The sequence below is a fragment of the Apteryx mantelli genome, chromosome 2, assembly GCF_036417845.1.
Source record: "Apteryx mantelli isolate bAptMan1 chromosome 2, bAptMan1.hap1, whole genome shotgun sequence".
Classification (NCBI taxonomy): Eukaryota; Metazoa; Chordata; class Aves; order Apterygiformes; family Apterygidae; genus Apteryx; species Apteryx mantelli.
In genome coordinates, this window is record NC_089979.1 from 169,665,698 (window position 1) to 169,689,236 (window position 23,539).

Sequence of the window (23,539 nt, forward strand, 5' to 3'; positions counted from 1 at the left end):
TAACTTCTAAGTGAAAAACAAAATCCTGTTCTTTTGAGCACACTATCATTGGTTGTGCTGTTGACAATTACATTACAACAATCCTGTTAATAACAGAGGGACTGTTATTGTAGTTGCCAATGGAAACGTGAGGCCTCAGAAGGCACTTGAAGAAAGCACAGCTAGAGCAGCTTCTTCATGAAAGACAGGACCTGTACCTTTCCTTTTTTTTTTTTTTTTTTTGATTCGCTCAGTACTGAGAACACTTTTAGGATTTTATGACAGATAATAGATTACAAACAACAGGTACAATGCACGAAGGGAAATGTGGTTCTGTTGCAGAACACACTGATGTGCATAGCTTCAGAAACATCTCGTAGTTACACATTATCGCAGACGTGTCCAAAGGGATCCCACTGTGGCTAATGACCCACATCCCACACCAATCAGAGCCTGAGACTTTGGGGTCTGTGTACCTGTCACATCAAGCCTCCCTGATGAATGAATGCCGTCTGCCTTGAAGGAGATGAGCCCTGCATCTTCAAGGTTCACAGAAGAGAGAGTCAGAGAATGTTTCTTCCCCACGACATCAATACGGACATTTGGGGAAGGCTTCAGCCGAACACCATCTTTCTGCCAGATTCCTTCCACGTCCTCGTGCGACACCTCCACCTCAAAGGTGACGGTCCCTTTCTCACAGACTTTGACAGGCTGAAGACCTTTTATCAGACTGATCTTCCTCACTGGAAAACAACATAGACAAGCTGGAGATCTCACAGTGAAGGCCGGGGTTATTCTCCCCTTACTTGCTGTGAAATAACCCGAGGACTTTCAGAAGTCCTCAAAAGAGATTCTTCCCCTGTTCCTCTCAAAGGCACAATATCTCCCAATTAAAAAAGACTTTTGCAAAAAAGAAAACCTGCCCATATTGCTATCATGGTTGCTATTCTTAAATGCATGCTATCAGCTGGGACAAACAGGCCAGCCAAGCAGAGCAGGGCTTTTTTTCTAGCCAGTTTACCTCCATTCACTTACTGGCAATGCTAGAAATAAGCTTTGAAGTTGCACACACATACATAGGAGTAGAGACATTCCTGTTCTGGGTGAGGTGATCACCAATAACTATCAGGATGAAACACTCTAAAAGAAGCTAACCCTTTATTTAAGTTAATATATAACCCCATATTATTTTTATATTAGGAGCAGGCTCCCTGTGCTGTACAAAGAGAGGAAAGTTACTGATCATACTCACTGTTGAGGCATGATTCAAGAGAAAGATCATCGCTAGAGATTAACAGAGAAGCACAAAGGAATGAACAATATTGTTCAGCTCTTCATGTAGGATAAAATGAGGGAGGGAGGGGAGGGAAGCTGCAGGGGGAGGAAAGAGCTTTTGTGAGGGATAAAGCAGCTGAGTTTTAGGTGGATGTCACCTGTTCCCAGTAAAAGAAATTAGTGTCCTATCAGCTAGTGAAACAGATTTAGTGTTCATGCTTGATTCACCCTTGATAAAAATTAAGTTGCCACTTAAAAAAAAAATTTTTTAATCCCTACAAAGACACAAAATATGAAAACTTTCAAATCTCCACGGGTCTCCTGGGAATAGTCCAACCTTCCTAACGCGTGTTTAGCAGAGATTGTCCACAGACAAACCGTTCAGGCCTGGATCTGAATGCAAACGTGATCAGGAGGCCAGCTGAGTGCTGTGTTGTGTGGTTTTGGTCTGGACCAAGTTCCGTCTCTGAAGCCCAAAGCCTCCTCTGGCACCTGTCCCTGCGGTACATGGTGGGCAGCGGGGTATGGACTATTCCTCCAGAGGCTCCACGGCAGTGGTATACTCAGGCTATGCTTTTAATAACAGACTGAACTGTACCCAGGAACCTTCCTGGGCATTGAGGTCACCTGGCTTGGAACAACTCTTGTCCACGCTTATAAGCTATTTTAGCCTCCAAAACAGGGGGCCTGCATGAAAGCGGCCTGTCGAGAGCAATCACAGAAACGTTCTCGCTCCCAAACTACAGCTAGCTCCCAGCCACACCGGGGACCTTTCAGCCTGTGAACATCTCTGGGGACCACCGAATCTATGTCGATAGATGGAGGCCCTGAAGTGCTACAGCGGCACAGTACCAATCGCCTCAGGAAGAAGGCCGCAGACTTGACGCAATGACAGCTCCTTGGGCCTTTCCCGTCCGCCCTTCTCGCTCCGTTCCGCCTCACAGCAGGTTTGCAGAGGAGCACAGGCATCCTCTGCGGGATCCTATCCAACTCCTCTCCCAAGGAAACCACACTGGCTCCCCGTTCACGGTCCCCTCCCGGGCCTCAACTGCGTAAGCACAAATTTGCCCCAAGAACGTGTTTGGAACCTCACAAATGCGGGAAGAAGCTCGTTCTTTCCTTCCCGAACTAAGACACCAACTCTTCCGGCTTTTCTCTTTGAAGTTGCATCCATTCCCGATTTCTCATCTCAGTTAGCAGCTGGTCCCTGACCCTTCCCGGTTACCTTGATCACCAAACTAAACACAGTCTACCTGTGACAGTCTAACCTTTCATTTCGGTTAACAGATATTCCAACCTTTCAAACAGTGAATGGGCTGCGGATCAAACTGCAGTTATTCTGGAGAGGAAGGGAAAGTGATTTTCAAAAACGTCAAGTAAATAAATAGCAATTCCTAACTCAGTAAGTTACCTCCTAGGTATAGCCTCAGCTTGTATTGTATATAGGACTGAAAAAAAATCATTTTTGCAAAGGTCTGTCTTTTATAAAGTAGCAGACAGTTGGGGAATGATGGAATTTTTACCGGATTTAATAGACTGTATTTCATGTCAAGGGATTCGAAATTTCATACCCATGTTCTCAGTATAATTTCTGCTATAATTAACTAACCTAATTATGCTTTTCCCTGCTGAATGTTTATAGGTATATCAGAGGAAGGATCACTTTACCCATGACTTACATACTTAAGCCTTCCTCAAACATCTCCTCCTTCTCACAGTTGAAAATAAAGTATTCACACAGACAGGCTGTTGGTTTGATCAGCTCAGTTGTTTTTAGGCTCTCCTGACATCCTAAGATCAGGATAGAGCCTTATTTTTTGATTGAGCATCTTTTATACTGGAGTAAATCAACATAGTTTCACATAATTATTCCTTGTTTACCTAGCACTGTACGCAGGCTCAAGCCAAAGAGTATCAGTCCAGTCTGGTGTTTAAAAAAAGGTCATCTAAAATCAGGCTTCTCAGTCCAAAGCCAAGCACCAAGTAATAGTAGCCCAGTTCCCCAGATTGTGAGCATTTAAAAAGCTTCTGCTGACCTCAATATAAGCTCTTATGTATTCATCTAAAAGAAATAGGCCATGGTCTTAAATGCCAAAAAATGGAACATAATTTTAAACTCATACTTTTTAGAGTTTTGCTTGTGCTGTAAAGCAGAGCGAGAGCTCTGGAGGACTTGGATATAGAATGCATATGTTCTAATGATATTCTTGCATATGGCCACCTTTCCTGTTGCATCCACAAAAAGAATCTCTTTTGCCCATTACCGTGGACTTCTTTGTCCCCGACATAAAATTAATTAGACAGGAACATTCCCTGATGCAATGAGGTGTTCACGGTTCATCTCAGATCACCTTGAGTTTCAGTCACTGCACAAAACAGTCTCAGTCGATCAGTGGAGCTACCTTTTATAGTGACACTAAGCATAAGGGATAAGAAAGTCTGGGAAGCACAAGACCCAGAATGATCTGGTACCAATTCCCCCTTCCTCCCTCAGAGTGGGAAGTTTCTAAACCAGAGTCAGATACCCATTTATGCTTACACGACTCACCTTATCCAAAACAGTGTAAAACACTGTTGGTAGCAATCAGGATTAACCAATTCCTTTCTGTACAAACACTCTTCCATCACTTTCATTTTTACACTTGGCTATAGCAACAGCCAGTGCCTACAAACAGCAGTAACCGAAGCTACAGCTAGTGGTGATGAAATACCTTGCTGGGAGGAAACTGGATATCACCCAGAGTCTGAAAAAATGCTTTGGGGTGCAACACGTGAAAGAGGATGGAGTAAGACATTGTGAACATGGAAGTGCTACACTGCTCTACGCTCTACAATCCCAGTTCATCCCATTTAACAGAAACAGTAAGCCTAAGTCTAGTTCTAAATCAGGATCTCAGTCCCCCGTGGTTCCTCAAATAGCCAGTAGAGAAAGACACTTCACAGCAGGGGCATAACCAAAATACATCTGCACTAGCAGAAAGACTAAGGTGGATTAACTTGAGGAATGACAGGAAATCGCAGGTGTCCTCAAGGAAAAGCAGCTTTTAGCTATAGGGCACATGCAGCTGCACAGAGTCACGAAGCAAAGGACAACGGCAAAGATTCCAGCCTCATGAGAGACTCTTACCAATTATTTCACGAGAAGTCCTGCAGCAGGAGTTAAAATTAAGCAGTCGGTATGTACAAGAAATCTTAGAGAGGGGAACCGTAAGGCTATTCTAGAGCTAAGCAGATTAGAGATGAGTTACAAGAGTTTGCTTACTTTGCAGAAGTTTTTGCTTATATTTTCCTGGGCTCAGATTCCTGTTCATCTGGGTCTAACCACATCCAAAACAACAAAAAGATGATGCTGAATCACCCAAATCCAAAAATTCCCCATTATTTCAGTGCAAAGTCACAATTACTCAGAACTTAACCTATTTTAACCTTGCCCTAGACCTCTGTGCACTGATGAAAATCTAAAACAAAGATCTGAACCAATGCATCAAATCAGTCTCTTCATCTTGTGTAAAGGTGTGTACTCACACCATCCAAAAAAAAAAAAAAAAATCACAAAAACATAAGGCTGGAAAGACCTAGAAAGATCATCCAGCCCTTCTCCCCTGCTCTAGGACATGCTCAGCTCTTTATGTAATTCCAGACAGATATTTCACTAACCTTTTCTTAAGCCCATGATGGAGGCTCCAAAACCTCTTCAGATGATTCTATTCAGTCATCCAACCAACAGAAAGCTTTTTTACTGTACAACCTGGATCCTTCTCATTGCAATTGAAGCCCATTATTTCCTGTCATTATTTCCGCATGGAGAACAGATTGTTCCCTTCCACTTTACAACAGCCTTTTAGGTACTTGAAGTCTGTTATCAAGTCCTTCCTTACCTATTATTTATGACTTAGACAGCACCAATTGGTGGCAGGGGCTTTAAAGACAAAATTAGAGAGCCCTTAAGTGCTTAAATCCTGTCTTCATTTATCCTGTAACAATCATGACAAAAGGATGTAGGAAAGAGGATACAAGTACAGAGCTACAGCCAAGAGACCATTCGTTTACTTGAAAGGGCAGCACCCACGGACAGAAGATTTGCTCTTGTAGTTTTTCTAACCCTGACTGACTATAAAGAGACATTCTGAAAGAGGTGCTTTACAGAGGAGAATTAGGGCAACAGATGGCTGAACAGGGAATGGCTTGCTAAAAGCCCTAAGATGGAGAAAACAGAGTCAACCAGAGAGGGAGAAATTTCAGAGGAGGGAGAAGAATGAGCTAGGAGGCTTAATGGTCGACAGCATGACTGAAAGCTGGTGCAATGAGATGGAGGCAACAAAAAGCAGCCAGTTGCTCCTTTCGTACTGCCCTTGCTTCCACCTTCTCTCAGTCATTTGACGGGTAATTGTCATGGAAGAGACCAGAATCCATCTCCAAACCCTATCCAGGGGAATTACAGAATGGGAAACCGTTCAACTTACTTTCCACATTGATCTTGGCTTGGGTCTTGTCATCAGGACTCTCACAGCAGTAGAAGCCCCTTTCTGCGAAGGAGATGTTCTTAACCACGAGGATATGCTTCGTTCCCTCAGCTTTGATCTCTATGTTTTCACTGGGCTTCAGCACAATTTTGTTCCTCATCCACTTCACCTCTGCAGCCTTGGTCAGCTCAACCTCCAGGATCACTGTGTCCCTCTCTTCAACTGTTCTGGGCTCCAGTTTCTTCTTGAATGAGACTGGGGCCTCTGCCAAAGGAGAAAGATATTAGCAAAAACGTGCAGGATCCAGAAAACGGGCTATCGGGAGGAATTAAAATAGTGGCCCATGCATTCTGGGCATCTTTATTTAATAAACTGAAAGCAGCAATCCCCTACTACGAATATAATCCGTCAAGGGGAAGGCCATATAAAGCAGAGATCACAGCATCAGTGATAGCCTGTCAAAGGGACATTATTGTCTCTTACCTCGCACCCTGAGGTTGGCACTGCTTTCTACACCCTCAGCATTGGCAGAGATTTCAGCTGCGTCTTCCACCGTCAGATCAGTGATCGTCAGGCTGTGGTTGGTGTCACTCTGCGAGATCACATACTTCTTGCTGGCTTCAATCTTGACACCATTCCTGTGCCATGTAACCACAGCATCACTGGGAGAGACGGTACACTTGAACACAGCCTCTTTTCCTTCTTCAGAGACCACGCTGTTGAGACTCGTAATGAATTTCACCACTCGGGGAGCTGATGGAAAGGAAGAAAACACTTAGGAGCATGTCTTTGAGACATGGGGTGAACACTTTCACAAAGCAGGCAGATTCAATGATTTTATCAAAAGGATCAATGTATATCATTTACAGCAAGTGATCACAATAATGGGTCACCACTTTTTCTGTCTCTGACCCAAGTTTTATATATAAAGGTGCCAGAAGAAAGAGGCAAACACAGAGGAAAAAAAATCCTGGCTTAAATTTAAGATCCTTAATTTCAGCCTCAGATGCAATATCAAGGTCAATTTGCCCACATACCAAGAGACCTGAGTTCAATAGGCCTCAAAACCATTCTGACCTTCAAAAATAGAGGTTCCACTGACATTTAAAGAGGAAGCAGAGTTTCATACGTCATTGTTCATGACAGGAGACAGTACAGACACATGAACAAACTGAACTTTGCAGGGCTGTAACAGCTGAGAAAGACAGAAAAGAATCCCTTCACATTTTCACTCTTCAGTTTTAGAGACATACCTTTGAGGGTGACCATAACGCTGGTCTTGTCATCTCTGGTCTCACAGGAATATTCTCCCTCATCCTCTGCCCGGATCCCTGTTATTGTCAGCGTTCGTTTTACCTCATCCTCATGAATCTGGAAATGCTTGCTAGGCTTGATCTCAACTCCATTCTTGCGCCATACCACCTTCCCTTTGGTATGGCTCACATCACAGGTCAGAGAGACATTGCCTCCAATCTCAGCGTGAATAGGTTCCAGTTTTTTGGAAAACTTCAGTGGGATTTCTGAGATGCAGAAGAAGGAAAAATGATAAAAAAGGAAAAGATGAGAAACCTGTTCTGGCTGACTTAAAAACAAACAAAAACCACATTTGGGGATCAGAGGAGACAGACAAACCAGAGATGTGGAAACTTAGGGAGATTCCTCTGACACGGAATTTTGTTATTATTAATATTATTCTGTAGAGCAATAACAGTGCCTTAAACAGGCTTTGGTTTTGCCTTTCTTTCTTTCTCATCTTTTACCAAATGAGATCATCTGTTCTTTCACATCAGAGCTTCATTTGCCTGACTAGATAAAAAAATCTGTAGAGGCATAAGCCCCATCCACCTTTGTCTCTTCCGTCCCTGGAGACACAGACAGTGGAGTTAAACGAATCCAGGGCGTGATTCATCTCATCCTGAAGTAGATGTTTCAATAGGTCGGACGAATTCTGACCTACTAGCAACCGTTCCTCTCCGCTGACTCCAAAGAGAGCTGAGGGGGTGCATCCCAGCTGTAGACATCTTGTGTGGATGTCTGAGGAGAAAGGAGATGAACCCTAGCCTGTGTGCCTCTCTGCCACTGCACTGCACAGCACCTTCCTTTCTTTGGCTGGACTTTATGATGCTCTGCTGTTGGGGACAGTAAAGGGATATAGAGTTATTGCCTGGGGGCAGATACTGCAGCAGTGGGCCCAATTAGCCCTTTGGTCCTGGACATCAGCCCTCTCCTCTCTGTGTGAGCACCAGCTGCACCCCATCCTTCTGATGAGACAGTCAATTTAAAGCCTTAGCCTTGATGAGGGAGCAGCAACCCTGTGCACTGTCCCAGGAACAGAGGCGACAGTTTAGGCCCTGCTTAGGTCCTCCCACAGGACCAGCTTACAAACGTTACCCTCACACAACATCCCTGCACATCTTCCTCATCAGCTTTGTCATGCTGGAGGACAGAGTGGGGAAGAGCTAAAGCCCTGCCCACTCCCCAGCCACTAGGATAGGAGGTGATAGGAATGCTGTGATGACTGTGGAAAGCAAACACCAGGAAAAGCGCCCATCGGAGGCCTTCTTGTTCCCTTGAGCGAAAGCCCAGCAAAGGACATCAACTGGGTCTTTAGAGGCAGGAGGAGCTTTGCTAGCCCATGGCATGGGAGCCACAGTAGCAGCAACAGCAGTTCAGGTCTTGAGCCTAGAGCAGTTTTAGGGGGAGTTTGGACTCCTTCACCTCCATCCTCCCGCGAGGGAAACGGAGCTGTTAGGCAGGGACACGACCTGGGGGCAGCTGCCTGCTCACCTTGCACCTTCACTTGGAATTCCTGCTTGTCATTCTTTGTGCAGCAGGTGTACACAGCAGTGTCCGTGCTCTTAGCCAGGTTCACCGTCAGGGTCCGGGAAGCCCCCTCACTCTTGATCTCATACTTCTTGCTCGCCTTGATTTCTATTCCATCCTTCAGCCACTTGACTGAAGCAGTTTCAGGCGTTACTGAAGTAGTCAGAGTGATGTTTTCATGTTCTTGAACAATGAGGGGCTCTTTCTGGACAACCTTCTTTTCAAATTTGGCCTCTGGTTCTAGGAAAGGCATTAAAAAAGACAAACTATTAGCTTCATTTCCAGGTCCTTAACCCAGCAATATTCAGTTACTGTCTCTTCTCACAATAGGGTTCCAGTTCATGGCATAATCTGTAACAACCCAGGAAATATGGATGAATATTTGTGACTGGTATAAACTTTTGCTGAGAAAATAATCTGTCAGGTAACTCAGAGCTTCTGCTTATAAGAGGAGCCAAGAAAAGGAAATGCAAATATACATTTTATCTGCCACTCATAAAATGCTTCTTTCTTAGTGGTAAAATTACCTATATAATCTTTCTTCTCTTATTTGGATGATTCTAGATCTAATTAAGAAGAAATATTAATATGCTAATCCTGAATTTACAGCCTCTTTTCTTATCTGTTTGCTTTACTCCCATTCTCCTCTACCTTGTACAATGCTTTGCCCCAGAACAGGGCGCACACAGTGGCAATCTAGTTTTTCTTAGCAGCCTTTCCCCACAGCTCTATTTCTGTGCTTTAAAACTTCCCACTTCCAGCTCATTTTCAGCTACCCATCACTGGAAAAGGTTGTATGATAACGTGTGTGAAGGAGATGATAAACAAACAAAAAAAAACTATTTAGCATCGCTTTAGCCAAGGAGTCTCCAACCAGTTTCTCCTCCTCAACACTGCTAAATTCAAATGGCCAAATTCATGTGCAGCATGGTTCACAGATATTGCTCCAGGAGAGATCGTAGCTGCACCGTGGCCATTAGGTACAGAATAATCACTATTCATCTTAGCCACCCAGCAAAGCTGCATAACATGCCCAAAGTGAAAACTCACCAGTAACTCCAAGCTTGAAGGTCAGCTTCTGGCCTGCAGCCTCACAGATGTATTCGCCAGCATCTTTCTTCTCCAGCCGCTCTATAAGCAGACGACGGGTTTTGCCCAGAGTCTCGATTTGGAATTTTCTAGAGGAAATGAGCAGTTTTCCATCCTTGTACCATTTCACTTCAGTTGTGTCCTCTGCTACCTCACAGCTGAGGCTGGCACTTTCTGTCAGGACAGCATGCACCTCCTTCTGGACCTTCTCCTGGTCTATAAACGCAGGTGTCGGCTCTGAGTGCAGAAAAAGGAGAGAATATTGACAGAGGGATTCAAATGAGGCCATCTGTGTGCACAGGCCTGGAAAACATCAAGGTTACCACTTATGTTAAAACCAAATGTCTTCACTGGACAGTATCTACCCTTCTGTGTGAGCAAACTGCAACGTGGAAATTAGGGGAGTAAGAGTCCAGGAATGGAAAGGACCACTCCCACGACTGCAAGCATGCAAAACATGTCAAATTCAGAAACTTCCACAGAATATCTTTCCTGCACATCACCAACACCCCCCCCCAATATCTTTTCATTAAGACCTACAGTGAATTATCAAGGACACAACTGTAACATGTCATAGCAGAAATGATGGTCTCCTGGTTCACTTGTCCATCCTAACCCAACACAGTACTGTTGGCTTCTGGAACACTCTTCATAGTCTCTTCCACTGTCACAAATGTGACGGTCAAAATGACAAAGGAATACAATTTCCCTACAGCAGTCAGTTAGCCCAGGACTGTGGGCGGCAAGGTACTCAAGCATGTCTACAACTTCAACACTCCCTTCAACATCACACGCTTAGAACAGTTTGGGAACCTTCTGAATCCAGTTCTAAAAGACCAAGTACTAGCAATCTTTCAAGACAAAGGGGCATTTAGCATCTAGCAGAAGTGTTACAAGCATCTCAGAAGGTTAGGACCTCAAATACACAATAGCATGAGTTCAAAAAAGTGCTGAGTTTTCAGTCCACCTCTATAAATTCTGCTGTTAAAACTGCAAATGGCAGAACACATTCCAACCTCTCAGTTTTTAGAACTGGGTGTGGAAATCTAACAAGGAAAGGATTTTTGAATGAATTTCATTTCAGGATTGAAATACTACAACAGAAAAGCACATGACCAAGTACTTCTGTGTCTTCCAGAAAATATGTTTCTGAGGAGAACTTTGTTGTGGTAACTAGAGGCTTTACAGCTGGATGCAGAAGAAACAGATGAAGCAGAATGCAGAAAAAAAGCTGTTTAATTGCTATCTAACTAGCCACCTTGTTTTCTAACAGTCTGGGCTAGTTTTCATTTAATCTGTACTTTTTTACTGATTATCACTCATCAAGCCTCAGCAATTCCTCTCACAGTTCAACTGGTTTCAGGCTCACCACTGCTAGTCCAGCACTATGCTCAGAAATGCCTGTGGCTGGAACAGCCCAGGTGAGTACCTCTTCATCACTCTCTTTCCAAATTTCTTTTGAAAATTCTGAAAGTCTTTAGTCCTCACACTGATGGTTCTTAAGTTATTCCTCCATTTCTTGGCTGGCAAAGCCAATCCTTTATTCCTTGCGTGTTTTACAGATAGTCTGTTTTACTTGCAGTTCCAATACAGACCGATCAAGCCTCACACAATGAATGTCAGACTCGCTTATCTGATTGTGACTTCCTACTCAACGGCATTGTAAATGGGGTAACGTGCTGCTTGGTGGAGCTCATGTTACTCCTCCCTTGACATGCTTCATGCAAAATGTACACTCCTATCACACGTGCTTGTCTTTGTCAAGAGGTTCAGTGCACAAGAATCACCCTTTGGGATCCCAGGAATGGGAAAGATTTGAACAACATGCTGACTATTATTTCTATTCTATTCATTTCTGCAATTATTATTATATAGACTACTTAAGAATGTGACAAGCCTTTGTGACATGATAAAACCAAATATTTCAGTATATACCAGACCCAGCACACAGCAAATCAGATAAACTTTACAGACTGCAGTAGAGCCCAGACTATTGCAATTGGGTCATTGTGTAATATGGAACCACAATTATTATTTTATTATTCTCTACTGAAATTTTGAAAAGAGTATCAGTCTTACCCATGACATTAATCTTGAAGGTCAGTTTCTGGCCAGCAGCCTCGCAGGTGTACTCGCCAGCATCTTTCTCTTCCACCTGCTCCACCACCAGCTGCCGCAATTTGCCCTCTGACTCCACCTTGAACTTCTTGCTTGAGGTGATCAGCTTCCCCTCCTTGTACCATTTCACCTCGGTCCCCCTCTGGGCCACCTCGCAGCTCAGCGTGGCCTTCTCTTTCAGGGCTGCCTGCACCTCCTTCTGCACCCTGTCCTTGTTTGTAAACACAACTTCTGGCTCTGAAAAGAGAGATTAATTCAAAGTGCATCCCTGAGCTGAAGTTTCCTAAACTCTGTATCATAGCTCACAGGGAATACTGGAAACCACCTCTCTGGCTTGACGATATCCATCTAAAGCTATCGGAAGGACATGTGGATGGTGTTTTTTTTTTTTTAAAGCATCTTTTAGCTGCTTTGTCATTAATCACACAAAGATTAATAATATCTGTGTCAGCAAGCTAGGACTTTGGATGGATGGTTCATAGTAGCATTAGATGGCAGGCCCCAGCCAAGGGAAGATTTCTTTTGGTTGAAGTTGAGTAAAAGCATATGAATTCTTAGCGGCAGCAACTGCCTCCTGCTGTGTCAAAGCCCCATATCTCTGATTTCTTTTGTTCCAGATTGCTGCCTCTGCTGTCCCACAGGCTTGGCACTAGGTCATTTCATACAGTACTTAGGGCACGAGACCAGGACTTAAGTGTTCAAGACTGCACATTATCTCCAATGCGACCTTGAGAAAATCCCAGCCCACCTCTCATCCTTACATCCAACTGGTGAAATCCCTTCCCCTACAGAAGGTCCATTACTTTAGGCTGCTAGCAAGAGGATTAGGAGGTAGGGAGCGAGCTGGAAAACTGAATCCATCCCCTCATTCTGGAGTCCCAGTGCAGGGATTCGCCTTGAATGAGTCTCCATGCCACTTTCTTCCCCTATCTGCCATTTGCCCGATGCCTTAGAGACCTGAACTTCCATAAAAGCCTACTGTTACATTCCTCTGTTGTCTCCTACCCTCCCCTCCAGGCTGAAATGAGCACTTTCAAGAGGAACAAAAGGTGCACCCCGCAGATACCCTCTGGCTCTCCACTACGCCCTTGCTCTGAAACTTCCTGAGAATCAGCCGAGTTGCAGAGCTGTCCTAGCTGTACCAGGGTGTGGGGATGGAGAGGAAAAATCAGTACTTTTTATAGCCCTGTTTGCACAGTGATGGCTAGCTCCCAAACGTTTTAAAGGATGGAGCTTCCTCTCCTAAAGATTGTAGAATGTTTTATATAAACAATATGAAGAGAACTGTATTCCTAACTCCTTGGCCCATTTTCCTACCAGAGCTAGGCCATCCCAATGATTTTCTCCAAAAATTTAAACCCTAATAGGAAAGATTCTTATGGAAAGATATTCAGTTTCCTAAATATTCAAGAAATAGGAAGGATGGACCAAAGAATTTTCTCTCACCTGTGATGTTAATCTTGAAGGTCAGTTTCTGGCCAGCAGCCTCGCAGGTGTACTCGCCAGCATCTTTCTCTTCCACCTGCTCCACCACCAGCTGCCGCAATTTGCCCTCTGACTCCACCTTGAACTTCTTGCTTGAGGTGATCAGCTTCCCCTCCTTGTACCATTTCACCTCGGTCCCCCTCTGGGCCACCTCGCAGCTCAGCGTGGCCTTCTCTTTCAGGGCTGCCTGCACCTCCTTCTGCACCCTGTCCTTGTTTGTAAACACAACTTCTGGCTCTGAAAAGAGAGATTAATTCAAAGTGCATCCCTGAGCTGAAGTTTCCTAAACTCTGTATCATAGCTTACAGGGAATACTGGAAACCACCTCTCTGGCTTGACGATGTCCATCTAAACCTATCGGAAGGACATGTGGATTGTGATTTTTTTTTTTTTTTAAAGAATCTTTTAGCTGCTTTGTCATTAATCACACAAAGATTTTATTTATATATATATATATAAAATATATATATATATATATATCAGTTTCCTAAATATTCAAGAAATAGGAAGGATGGACCAAAGAACTTTCTCTCACCTGTGACAACCATCTGGAAGACCACTTTCTGGCCAGCAGCCTCACAGGTGTACTCGCCAGCGTCTGTCTTTTCCACCTGATGCACCACCAGCCACCGTGCTTTGCCCTCCGACTCTACCCTGAACTTCTCACTTGAGGTGATCAGCTTCCCCTCCTTGTACCATTTCACCTCAGTCTTCTCCTGGGTCACATCACAGCTCATCAAGGCATTCTCTTTCAGGACAGCCTTCACCTCATTCTGCATTTTATCTTCAAACACATCATCTGCAAGATTGCAAAGAAGGAAAAATTACACCCAGGCCATCAGGGCTGCATAAAAGAATGACAGGATGGGCTTTCAAGTTTCATTTCCACCTTGGAACAGAGTTCATGCAAGGTTAGACATGTTTCCAAACAATTTCAGTGAAGCTGCAGGTAGATTTTAAGAAACCTATGATGCTTTAAAGCTTTGTCTCCAAGTTCCTGTTGTATGGGGTTTTCAATGGGAGATTGTCTGGTAGGTTATGATTTAAATAAACCAACTGTAAAACGAAAAAAAGGCTTATTAAGAAAATGCTTGTGGAAGCACTGGCAGGAACAGTTTGCTTCCAAACAGCACAGTTCCTGGCTGCTGCTCACTTGGACAGCAAGCAGGCTGACAGCAGAATTACGGTGCCTGATCGCTAGGTGTACACCAGCTTTCCTGCACATGCTGTGCAGGGTCAGTCTCCGCAAGCCAAGCAGGGTGGGCACTCTTGGGAAGAACGACACATTCTGTTCACTTGCAGAAGAGACCAGGCTGCATGTTCACAGCAAACAGCACCTGCTGCAGACAGGATCATTCATTTGCCAACGCTGTCCCCCTACCTGGGTCTAAATTGTTTTTGGAAAAAATGGTAAGGGTTATGAAATAGCTGCATAACATCTGGACTACCTTCACAAAGATTTATATGGAGTTGTGTCCTTACGGAACAGCGTAACTTCCAGGATATATTCTACAAAATGTGTGCTACTAACAACAGGATAAAATCAGAGAGTCATAGAATAATTCAGGTTGGTAGCAATCTCTGGAGGTCATCCAGGCCAATTTCCCCACTCAAAGCAGGCCAAATTAGCTCAAGCTGCTCAGGGCCCTGTCAAGTTCTGAGTATCTCCAAGAATGGAGACTCCGCAACGTCTCTGGGCTCCCATTTCAGTGCTTGACCACTCCCATGGTGAAAAGGTTTTCCCTAATATCTTATCGGAACAACCCATGTTCCAGCTTGTGTACTTTGCCTCCTGTCCTATCACGGTGCACCTTTGAGAAGAGTCTGGACTCATGGTCTCTACATCCTCCCATTACACGACTAGAGAATAAGATCTCCCCTTTGGCCTCCACCTCTCCAAGCTGAACAAATCCAGTTCCCTCAGCCTCTCCTCATATGTCATGTGCTCCAACCCCCTATTATCATGGAGGCTTCCACTGGAGTTGCTCCAACAGCCTTTTGGATTTCCTGATGTAATAACTGGCAAATTTCTCTACCAAGCAGACATTGAATTAACAAAAGTAATTTGGTTTTAGTCTTGGTTTTGGTATATCCTAAGGACATCATTTTAAAAGTTGGGCATAGGAAATAACCTTGGATCTAGTGACCATAAGACCATCTACTTTAAAGTGAACGGAGGGATTAACAAAAATATCTTTATAATACACTTATTTAAAAGTGGCAAACTTGGTTGAATTATGAGAACTGATCAGTGAAGAAAAGAGCTATTTGTTCAAGACTCAATGCGGGATCTGATATCCTTGAAATCTTCATCACAGTGGAAGAACAGAAAGGAAAGGACTGGCCGGCTAAAAAGTCGCTGAACTATCCTCTAAAATCCTTTATAAGGCAAAACACAAATAAGGAATGGAAGAAAGCACAGCTCTGCAAAAAAACTACGTCTCTGAGGTCAAGAACTGTAGCGGTAAAGCAAGATTTGCCAAAAGTCAGGCTGGATCCAGGCTTGCGAAGGAAGTTAAAATAGATAGCAGGGGATCCTTTAACACTAGAAACAGAAGTGGGCAAGGAAAGAAGTGGGGCAATGATGCAAAGAGGCTGGGCTTCAGGTTTCAGAGCTCTTTGTATCACACCTCTGAAGACAACTAGCAAATTCCTAGAAAATATTCTCCTATAGGCTAATTTGTTCCCTCTGGACCTCACCCTCAGCCTACGGTAGATATTTTGCCTGCAGAAACAAACCAATAGAGGTTATATAGCTACTAAAATTAAATGAGTGACTCCTAAGTTCACATGTTATGGTTCCATTGCAGACAACTGCCTTCAGTGTGAGGTTTCAGTTTCTCATTTGACTTTCCCTTGGGTGAATACTACTTGTTCACACAAAGTCTAGTTGGTGCTCTCACTCGGTTGTATCTTTAATTAGCAGCAGGGCAAAAAGACAGGTGATCTGAGATCACAGAACTCTGAGGGTCAGAAGAGGGTCAGAAGATCCATTTTCCAGTTCTGGTTCTACAGCACACTTCCTCTGCGGTCTTGGGCAAGAACCTCAAGGTCCCAACACTTCTCCTTTTAAAATAGCCAATACATAGCCTCTTCCATAACCTTTGCCACTGCCTTCCTCCCCCCAGCCACTCTCTGCAGCCTCCTAGCACCATCCTCTTCTTCTCCTTGATGACTTCCACTTCTCTGCACGCTGTCTCTATCATGTCTGCACTCTGAGTGGCAGCAGCTGCCTGGGAGGGTAAGGAGTGGGGTAAGTTCAGGTCAAGTTCCTATGCTGCTGACCACGGCAGTACATGCAACCCCGGGATCCACGCCATAGGCTCACTGACAATATCGCACCGTCCGCAGAGAGGGACGGGTCCTGCAGGGAGCATGCCGCAGCAGGAAGCCAGCTTACGTGCTCTGAACCGGAGGAGTTCCTCTGTTGGCATTGACTGTAGGAGGACTGTTGGAGACCACAAGGCTTGCTCATTAACAGGCAAGAGTACGTGGCCTGTGGTGGGTGATGTGAAACTCCCCAAAGGGACATTTCAGCTGACTTGTAGCCGCATTCAGACATCTAAAAGACCTCAAGCGCACACCATGGTTTGCATGCAAAACTGGCTGCAAAAATATTAACATTTCAGCCTCAGTCTACAAATTGGACCACGAACATGTATGGCACACTAACCAAATGAGTTCCAAATCAGTCTGCGTAAATGGGTGTTGTGTTTAAAATGACAGATTAGCAGGGCAGGAATATTCCAGATAGGCTACTTGCTTGTGTTCTGCATTCTCCTCCTTTAATATTAAACATTTTTATAATGAGAGAAAATGCGACTAAATCTTTTAATCAGCTTAATCAGTCTGACTTGTGATTAGTAGTTCTTCTGGATTCAAACTGATCTCAAAGATAACAACGACTGACTTCAAATGACTGCCACTAATCATTAATTTGCCTCAGAAATCTATTTTCAAGCTAAGCAAGTATTCACTGCAGATGACACTTCCAAGTCTTAGGTGGGAGTGGTTAACGAAGTTCCACTAACACTGAGAAAAAAGGATTTCAAGCCCCAGAGCTTTGGCCCGCTTCATATAAGGATTTTAAAAGCAATTCACTGCATGCAGTGAACGTTCAAGATAATGAGCTTGCAGAATCAGCTCTTTCAGCCACATATTTAATTCAGCCCACAAGGTGTGCAGCATTCACTTCTTCCTACATTAAATCAAAGGGCCAGTAGCTACCCCCAGCACTCAATACTGAGCATCTAACCTTCAAGCTGTCCTTTAAAAGGGAAGGTTTTGTGCTACCAGTGGAACACTGGAGCACAGGAGCTCTGAAAAGCTCTCCGAGCGCAATGGTAACAGGATAAATTAAGATTCGGAAAGCCACAGCACTTTGGGATAACCTGGTAAGATGAGGATTTCTGCATGAAGGAGCCAGCCACTCAAAGAGTACTCATAATCCCTCTTGATTTTCACACTAGATCATTTTCCAATGAGCTGCGGGACTCGCATGTCATGTTACAGTCGTACACATGAGAAATACAGCAACTGTAGCTAGGCAAGCACTCTCCGCTTACGACAGAGGGGGAAAGGTGTTACATTACCCTGCGCAGCCATGAAGTCATCCAGTTTGAAAGAGAACTGAAAACCTTTGGTTTCTGAGGCAGACAGCTAAGAATAGCCCTCAGATAGAGAAATTCAAATCTAACAACCCTGAATTCCCCTACACCTCTGGACTAATGGACAAGTTGGCATCAACAGCTGAGCGTGAACCTAGCTCCCTCCAAACCGTGCCGTGCTCTTTCTATTAATGCCCATTTTGCGTTTTCTCTGAATGACGTCTCTCAAGCCTATCCTCGCTGTTATCCATCCTGCATTGAAGCTGGCAATTTCCAGAGCCAAAAGCATGAGCTGTGCAACTCAGGAGAAACAGCCTGAGGTCCCCAACTCACAGTCTGTCTATAGCGCACAGCGTGGGGACACCTGACAGCTGATGGTTTATAGCATATGCTACGGGGAGCAGCAAAGCATTATGCTACAGGAGCAATTGCATATTGCTCACAGAAGACCGAGGAGAGCAGGATGCCCCAAGGCACTAAGAGAGCAGTAAAGACTGCAACCTTTACAAGAGAACAGAACGCGAGCTATGTCCTGCAAGGACTTCAGGTCTCTAGCATGCGGGCAAGCAGGAAAGTCAATAGATTCCCAGTGCGGTTGCTCCTCTACATAGCTGACAAAGTGCCAGACCTCTGCCAGGATTAGGCTCCCAGTGTGCCTGATGCCATAGGAAAGCAGAAGAGAGAACAGATTCCCTGTTCCGTCAGAATTGGAGACAAGAACTGTAAAGTTTACAGGGAGGCATCTGGCCTACAAACAAAGGCAGCACAGTATTATTACTTTGAATAAAACAAACAAAAAGCCCTTCTTATCAGCCAATTCAGAAATGACCACTCAGAACGTATCTGACATGCCCATAGCCATCTGGAGCCTAAGATAAAGTTTACTGCACCTCTGAACATCTTGCAAAAAATATACCGAGACAAAAGGAAACTCCACTGTAGTCAGAGTGAAAGGCCTAAATCCTCTGACTCCAAATCAAGTTGTTTAAAGAGAATAATGAAAATACAAAGAAGCATTTTTGGACGCACTACTGGTCATTACAAACACAGTACTCGCAATGAACAGTCATCACCTTTGGATTCGACAGGCCACGGATACATCTAGCGCAGCTATTTCAAAATTTTTAGGACAATACACCCCTATCAACTCCCCAACTTTCTCAGTACAGACACAACAAAATAGGGTTCCTCTAAATGCTGCTGTGTAAATATCACTCAGTAGACCAGCGTTGGACCACTTATCGCGGCTTGAAAACTACAGTTCCATATCCAGTGACAGCTTCTGATGAAAGAAACGTTTGGGGAAGAGTTGGATGAAAGGCTGTTAAATTCAACCCAAATCCAGTTGAACATGTCTGTAACTGTCTCTGCTCATCATCCGCAGCAGTGGGGAACAAACAAGAAGAACTAGAGATCTGTGTGCGGTCGCAGGGCCATGATCTCATTGCCATTGCAGAGACATGGTGGGATAGCTCACATGACTGGAGTGCTGTCATGGATGGCTACGTGCTTTTTAGGAAAGACAGGCCAGGAAAGAGAGGTGGTGGAGTTGCTCTTTATGTGAGAGAGCAACTGGAATGTATTGAGCTGTGCCTAGGGGTGGATGAAGAGCGAGTCGAGAGCTTATGGGTAAGGATCAAAGGGCAGGCTAGCATGGGTGACACTGTTGTGGGTGTTTACTACAGGCCAGCTGATCAGGATGAGGAAGTCGATGAGGCCTTCTACAGACAGCTGGAAGTAGCCTCACGATCCCAGGCCCTGATTCTCATGGGGGACTTCAACCACCCTGATATCTGCTGGAAAGACAACACAGCTAGGCACAAGCAGTCCTGGAGGTTCCTGCAGAGCACTGGTGACAACTTCTTGACACAGGTGGTGGAAGAGCCAAGGAGGAGAGGTGTGCTGCTGGACCTTGTACTAACAAACAAAGAAGGACTGGTGGAAGATGTGAAGGTCGGGGGCTGCCTTGGCTGCAGTGACCATGAGATCGTGGAGTTCAGTATCCTGCGAGGAGGCAGCAGGGCACCAAGTAGGATCGCAACCCTGGACTTCAGGAGAGCAAACTTTGGCCTCTTCAGGGACCTACTTGGAGGAATCCCATGGGTTAGGGCCCTAGAAGGAAGGGGCGTTCAAGAGAGCTGGTTAATATTCAAAGATCACTTCCTCCAGGCTCAAGAGCGGTGCATCCCTATGAGTAGGAAGTCAAGCAAAGGAGGTAGGAGACCTGCATGGATGAGCAAGGAGCTCCTGGCAAAACTCAACCAGAAGAAGGAAGTATACAGAAAGTGGAAAGGGGGACAGGCCACTTGGGAGGAATATAGGAACATTGTCAGAGTATGCAGGGATGTGACGAGGAAGGCTAAGGCCCGTTTGGAATTAAATCTGGGGAGAGATGTCAAGGACAGCAAGAAGGGCTTCTTCAAATACATCAGCAGCAAGAGGAAGACTAGGGAAAATGTGGGCCCTTTGCTGAATGGGGTGGGTGCCCTGGTGACGAAGGATGCAGAGAAGACAGAGTTACTGAATGCCTTCTTTGCTTCAGTCTTTACTGCTCAGGCCAGCCCTCAGGAACCTCAGATCCTGGAGGCAAGAGAGAAAGTCTGGAGAGAGGAAGACTTTCCCTTGGTCGAGGAGGATTGGGTTAGAGATCATTTAAGCAAACTTGACACCCACAAATCCATGGGCCCGGATGGGATGCACCCACGAGTGCTGAGGGAGCTGGTGGATGTCATTGCTAAGCCACTCTCCATCATCTTTGAAAGGTCATGGAGGACAGGAGAGGTGCCTGAGGACTGGAAGAAAGCCAATGTCACCCCAGGCTTCAAAAAGGGCAAGAAGGAGGACCCAGGGAACTACAGGCCAGTCAGCCTCACCTGCATCCCTGGAAAGGTGATGGAGCAGCTCATCCTGGAGGCCATCTCCAAGCATGTGGAGGACAAGAAGGTGCTCAGGAGTAGTCAGCATGGCTTCACCAAGGGGAAATCATGCCTAACCAATCTGATAGCCTTCTATGATGGAATGACTGGCTGGGTAGATGAGGGGAGAGCAGTGGATGTTGTCTACCTTGACTTCAGCAAGGCTTTTGACACTGTCTCCCATAACATCCTCATAGGGAAGCTCAGGAAGTGTGGGTTAGATGAGTGGACAGTGAGGTGGATTGAGAACTGGCTGAATGGCAGAGCTCAGAGAGTTGTGATCAGTGGCACAGAGTCTAGTTGGAGGCCTGTAGCTAGCGGTGTCCCCCAGGGGTCAGTACTGGGTCCAGTCTTGTTCAACTTCTTCATCAATGACCTGGATGAAGGCACAGAGTGCACCCTCAGCAAGTTTGCTGACGATACAAAACTGGGAGGAGTGGCTGATACGCCAGAGGGCTGTGCTGCCATTCAGAGAGACCTGGACAGGCTGGAGAGGTGGGCGGAGAGGAACCTCATGAAGTTCAACAAAGGCAAGTGCAGGGTCCTGCACCTGGGGAGGAATAACCCCATGCACCAGTACAGGTTGGGGGCTGACCTGCTGGAAAGCAGCTCTGCGGAGAAGGACCTGGGAGTGCTGGTGGACACCAAGTTAAGCATGAGGCAGCAATGTGCCCTTGTGGCCAAGAAGGCCAATGGTATGCTGGGCTGCATCAGGAAGAGTGTTGCCAGCAGGTCGAGGGAGGTGATTCTCCCCCTCTGCTCAGCCCTGGTGAGGCCACATCTGGAGTACTGCGTCCAGTTCTGGGCTCCCCAGTACAAGAGGGATGTGGCACTACTGGAGCAAGTGCAGCGAAGGGCTACAAAGATGATTAGGGGACTGGAGCATCTCCCCTATGAGGAAAGGCTGAGAGAGCTTGGCCTGTTTAGCCTGGAGAAGAGAAGGCTGAGAGGAGATCTTATCAATGTGTACAAGTATCTGAAGGGAGGGTGTCGAGAGGATGGGGCCAGACTCTTTTCAGTGGTGCCCAGCGACAGGACGCGAGGCAACGGGCACAAACTGAAACACAGACAATTCCATCTGAACATGAGGAAAAACTTTTTCACTGTGAGGGTGACAGAGCACTGGAACAGGTTGCCCAGAGAGGTTGTGGAGTCTCCTTCTCTGGAGATATTCAAAACCCGCCTGGATGCAATCCTGTGCAATGTGCTCTAGGTGACCCTGCTTGAGCAGGGGGGTTGGACTAGACGATCTCCAGAGGTCCCTTCCAACCTCAGCGATTCTGTGATTCTGTGATCCACAAATGTTTCATGGCAAACTGAGTCTTGAGGGCGCGTTCACACATGGGTTTGCACAGCCAGATTGTGGAATGCTCAAAAGCAGCTCTTTGAGAGGGAGGGCTTTCCACAGAGAAAAGATGACACAAAGAGGGGAGAAAACAGTGACTTTTATGGATAAGGAGCAATGAGAAGACAACGAATACTCTGGTTTCGACATGTGAGCCTCAGGAGACCCACAGCTGTGAGGCGAGGTCTGACATCACAGCACTGACACGTGACTATAGATCTGCCCAGTCTTGCACCATCTCTCTGACCTGGTAGTTTAGACCAGCATTTCTAGTAATTTGACAGAGCGAACATGAGAAAACACCCAGAAACAAAGAAAAGGCGATGAAATGTAAATCAAAATGTGTCTCCCACCTGCGATGAGAATCTTGAAGTTCAGTTTCTGGCCAGCAGTCTCACAGGTGTACTCGCCAGCGTCTTCCTTTTCCACCTGACTCAACACCAGCCGCCGCAATGTGCCCTCCGACTCCACCTTGAACTTCTCGTTCGAGGTGATCAGCTTCCCGTCCTTGTACCATTTCACCTTGGTCTCCTCGCAGGCCACCTCGCAGCTCAGCGTGGCGTTCTCTTTCAGGACCGTCTGTGTCGTCTTCTGCACCTTGTGCTTGTTTGCAAAGACCTCTTCTGCCTCTGCAATGAGGACAGAATAGTCGCATGTGGTTTTTTGCAGTGCTCTGCAGTGCTTACAAAAGTTCCCCTTATTTCACTATATTTGCCCCAATAGTCAGTACCATGATGGCTTGTTAATACAGGAAAGTACGTTCATCTGTATTTTGCAGAGGAGAAATAAATAGGTGACTTTCCCAAAATCATATGGGATGCTCTGCGATAAATTTAAGAAATCTGTGTACAATTTCAGCACAGATTTGAACCTAGGACGTAGGGCACCACCACCCTCTGCCTGAACCCTCCTCCCTCATCTCTCTTTTTTCTCTTTTGGTGCCTCTTTAAGCTGCCAGTGATTCAGAATGGAACAGCCCTCATACCCAGGGACCAAGAAACATTGCTACACTGACACCACTCTCATTGCAGCCTAAAATGTATTTGCTAGGAGTGCGGTACAGGGGGCAGGAGAGAAGGATGAGTCCCTCTCTCTCAATCTTCTCAGTATTCTGAAGACCCACACTATGATGCCCCACTTCAGATTATGTGCTAGAGGAATCCTCTTTGCTGATCAAGCAAATGCAATAAAACAAAGTTGTATCAGTCAATTAGGTTAAAAAGACAGTTTCTCAGTTTCACACAATTTAAGAGCTGCTCTCCACTTCCATTGCACACCTACCAGGTTAGAGCTGGTGCACAGACTTCACCAATTCCTGTTGCACTTGTGCAGTTCTCAAGCCAAGCATCTAGAATGCCTCAAGCTTGGTGAATTTGTGCAAAACTATATAGAAGGTGCCATCTTACCCCTCACTTTGACCAGAAGAAAAAGTGAATATAA

At 45.4% G+C, this 23,539-nt stretch overlaps 1 protein-coding gene across 1 annotated transcript in view; it reads right to left on the reverse strand.

Moving 5' to 3' along the window:
* Window positions 1-23,539, reverse strand: part of LOC106483823 (obscurin-like) — a 177,615-nt gene that overhangs the window by 126,165 nt on the left and 27,911 nt on the right. The window contains exons 9-19 of the mRNA XM_067292221.1: window positions 22,361-22,728; window positions 16,318-16,465; window positions 13,768-14,031; window positions 13,194-13,469; window positions 11,709-11,984; window positions 9,591-9,866; window positions 8,505-8,780; window positions 6,971-7,237; window positions 6,201-6,470; window positions 5,718-5,981; window positions 456-722 (exon numbers count right to left, since the gene is read on the reverse strand). Coding sequence (XP_067148322.1) covers window positions 456-722; window positions 5,718-5,981; window positions 6,201-6,470; window positions 6,971-7,237; window positions 8,505-8,780; window positions 9,591-9,866; window positions 11,709-11,984; window positions 13,194-13,469; window positions 13,768-14,031; window positions 16,318-16,465; window positions 22,361-22,728 — 2,952 coding nt within the window. The remainder of the gene's footprint in view (window positions 1-455; window positions 723-5,717; window positions 5,982-6,200; window positions 6,471-6,970; window positions 7,238-8,504; window positions 8,781-9,590; window positions 9,867-11,708; window positions 11,985-13,193; window positions 13,470-13,767; window positions 14,032-16,317; window positions 16,466-22,360; window positions 22,729-23,539) is intronic.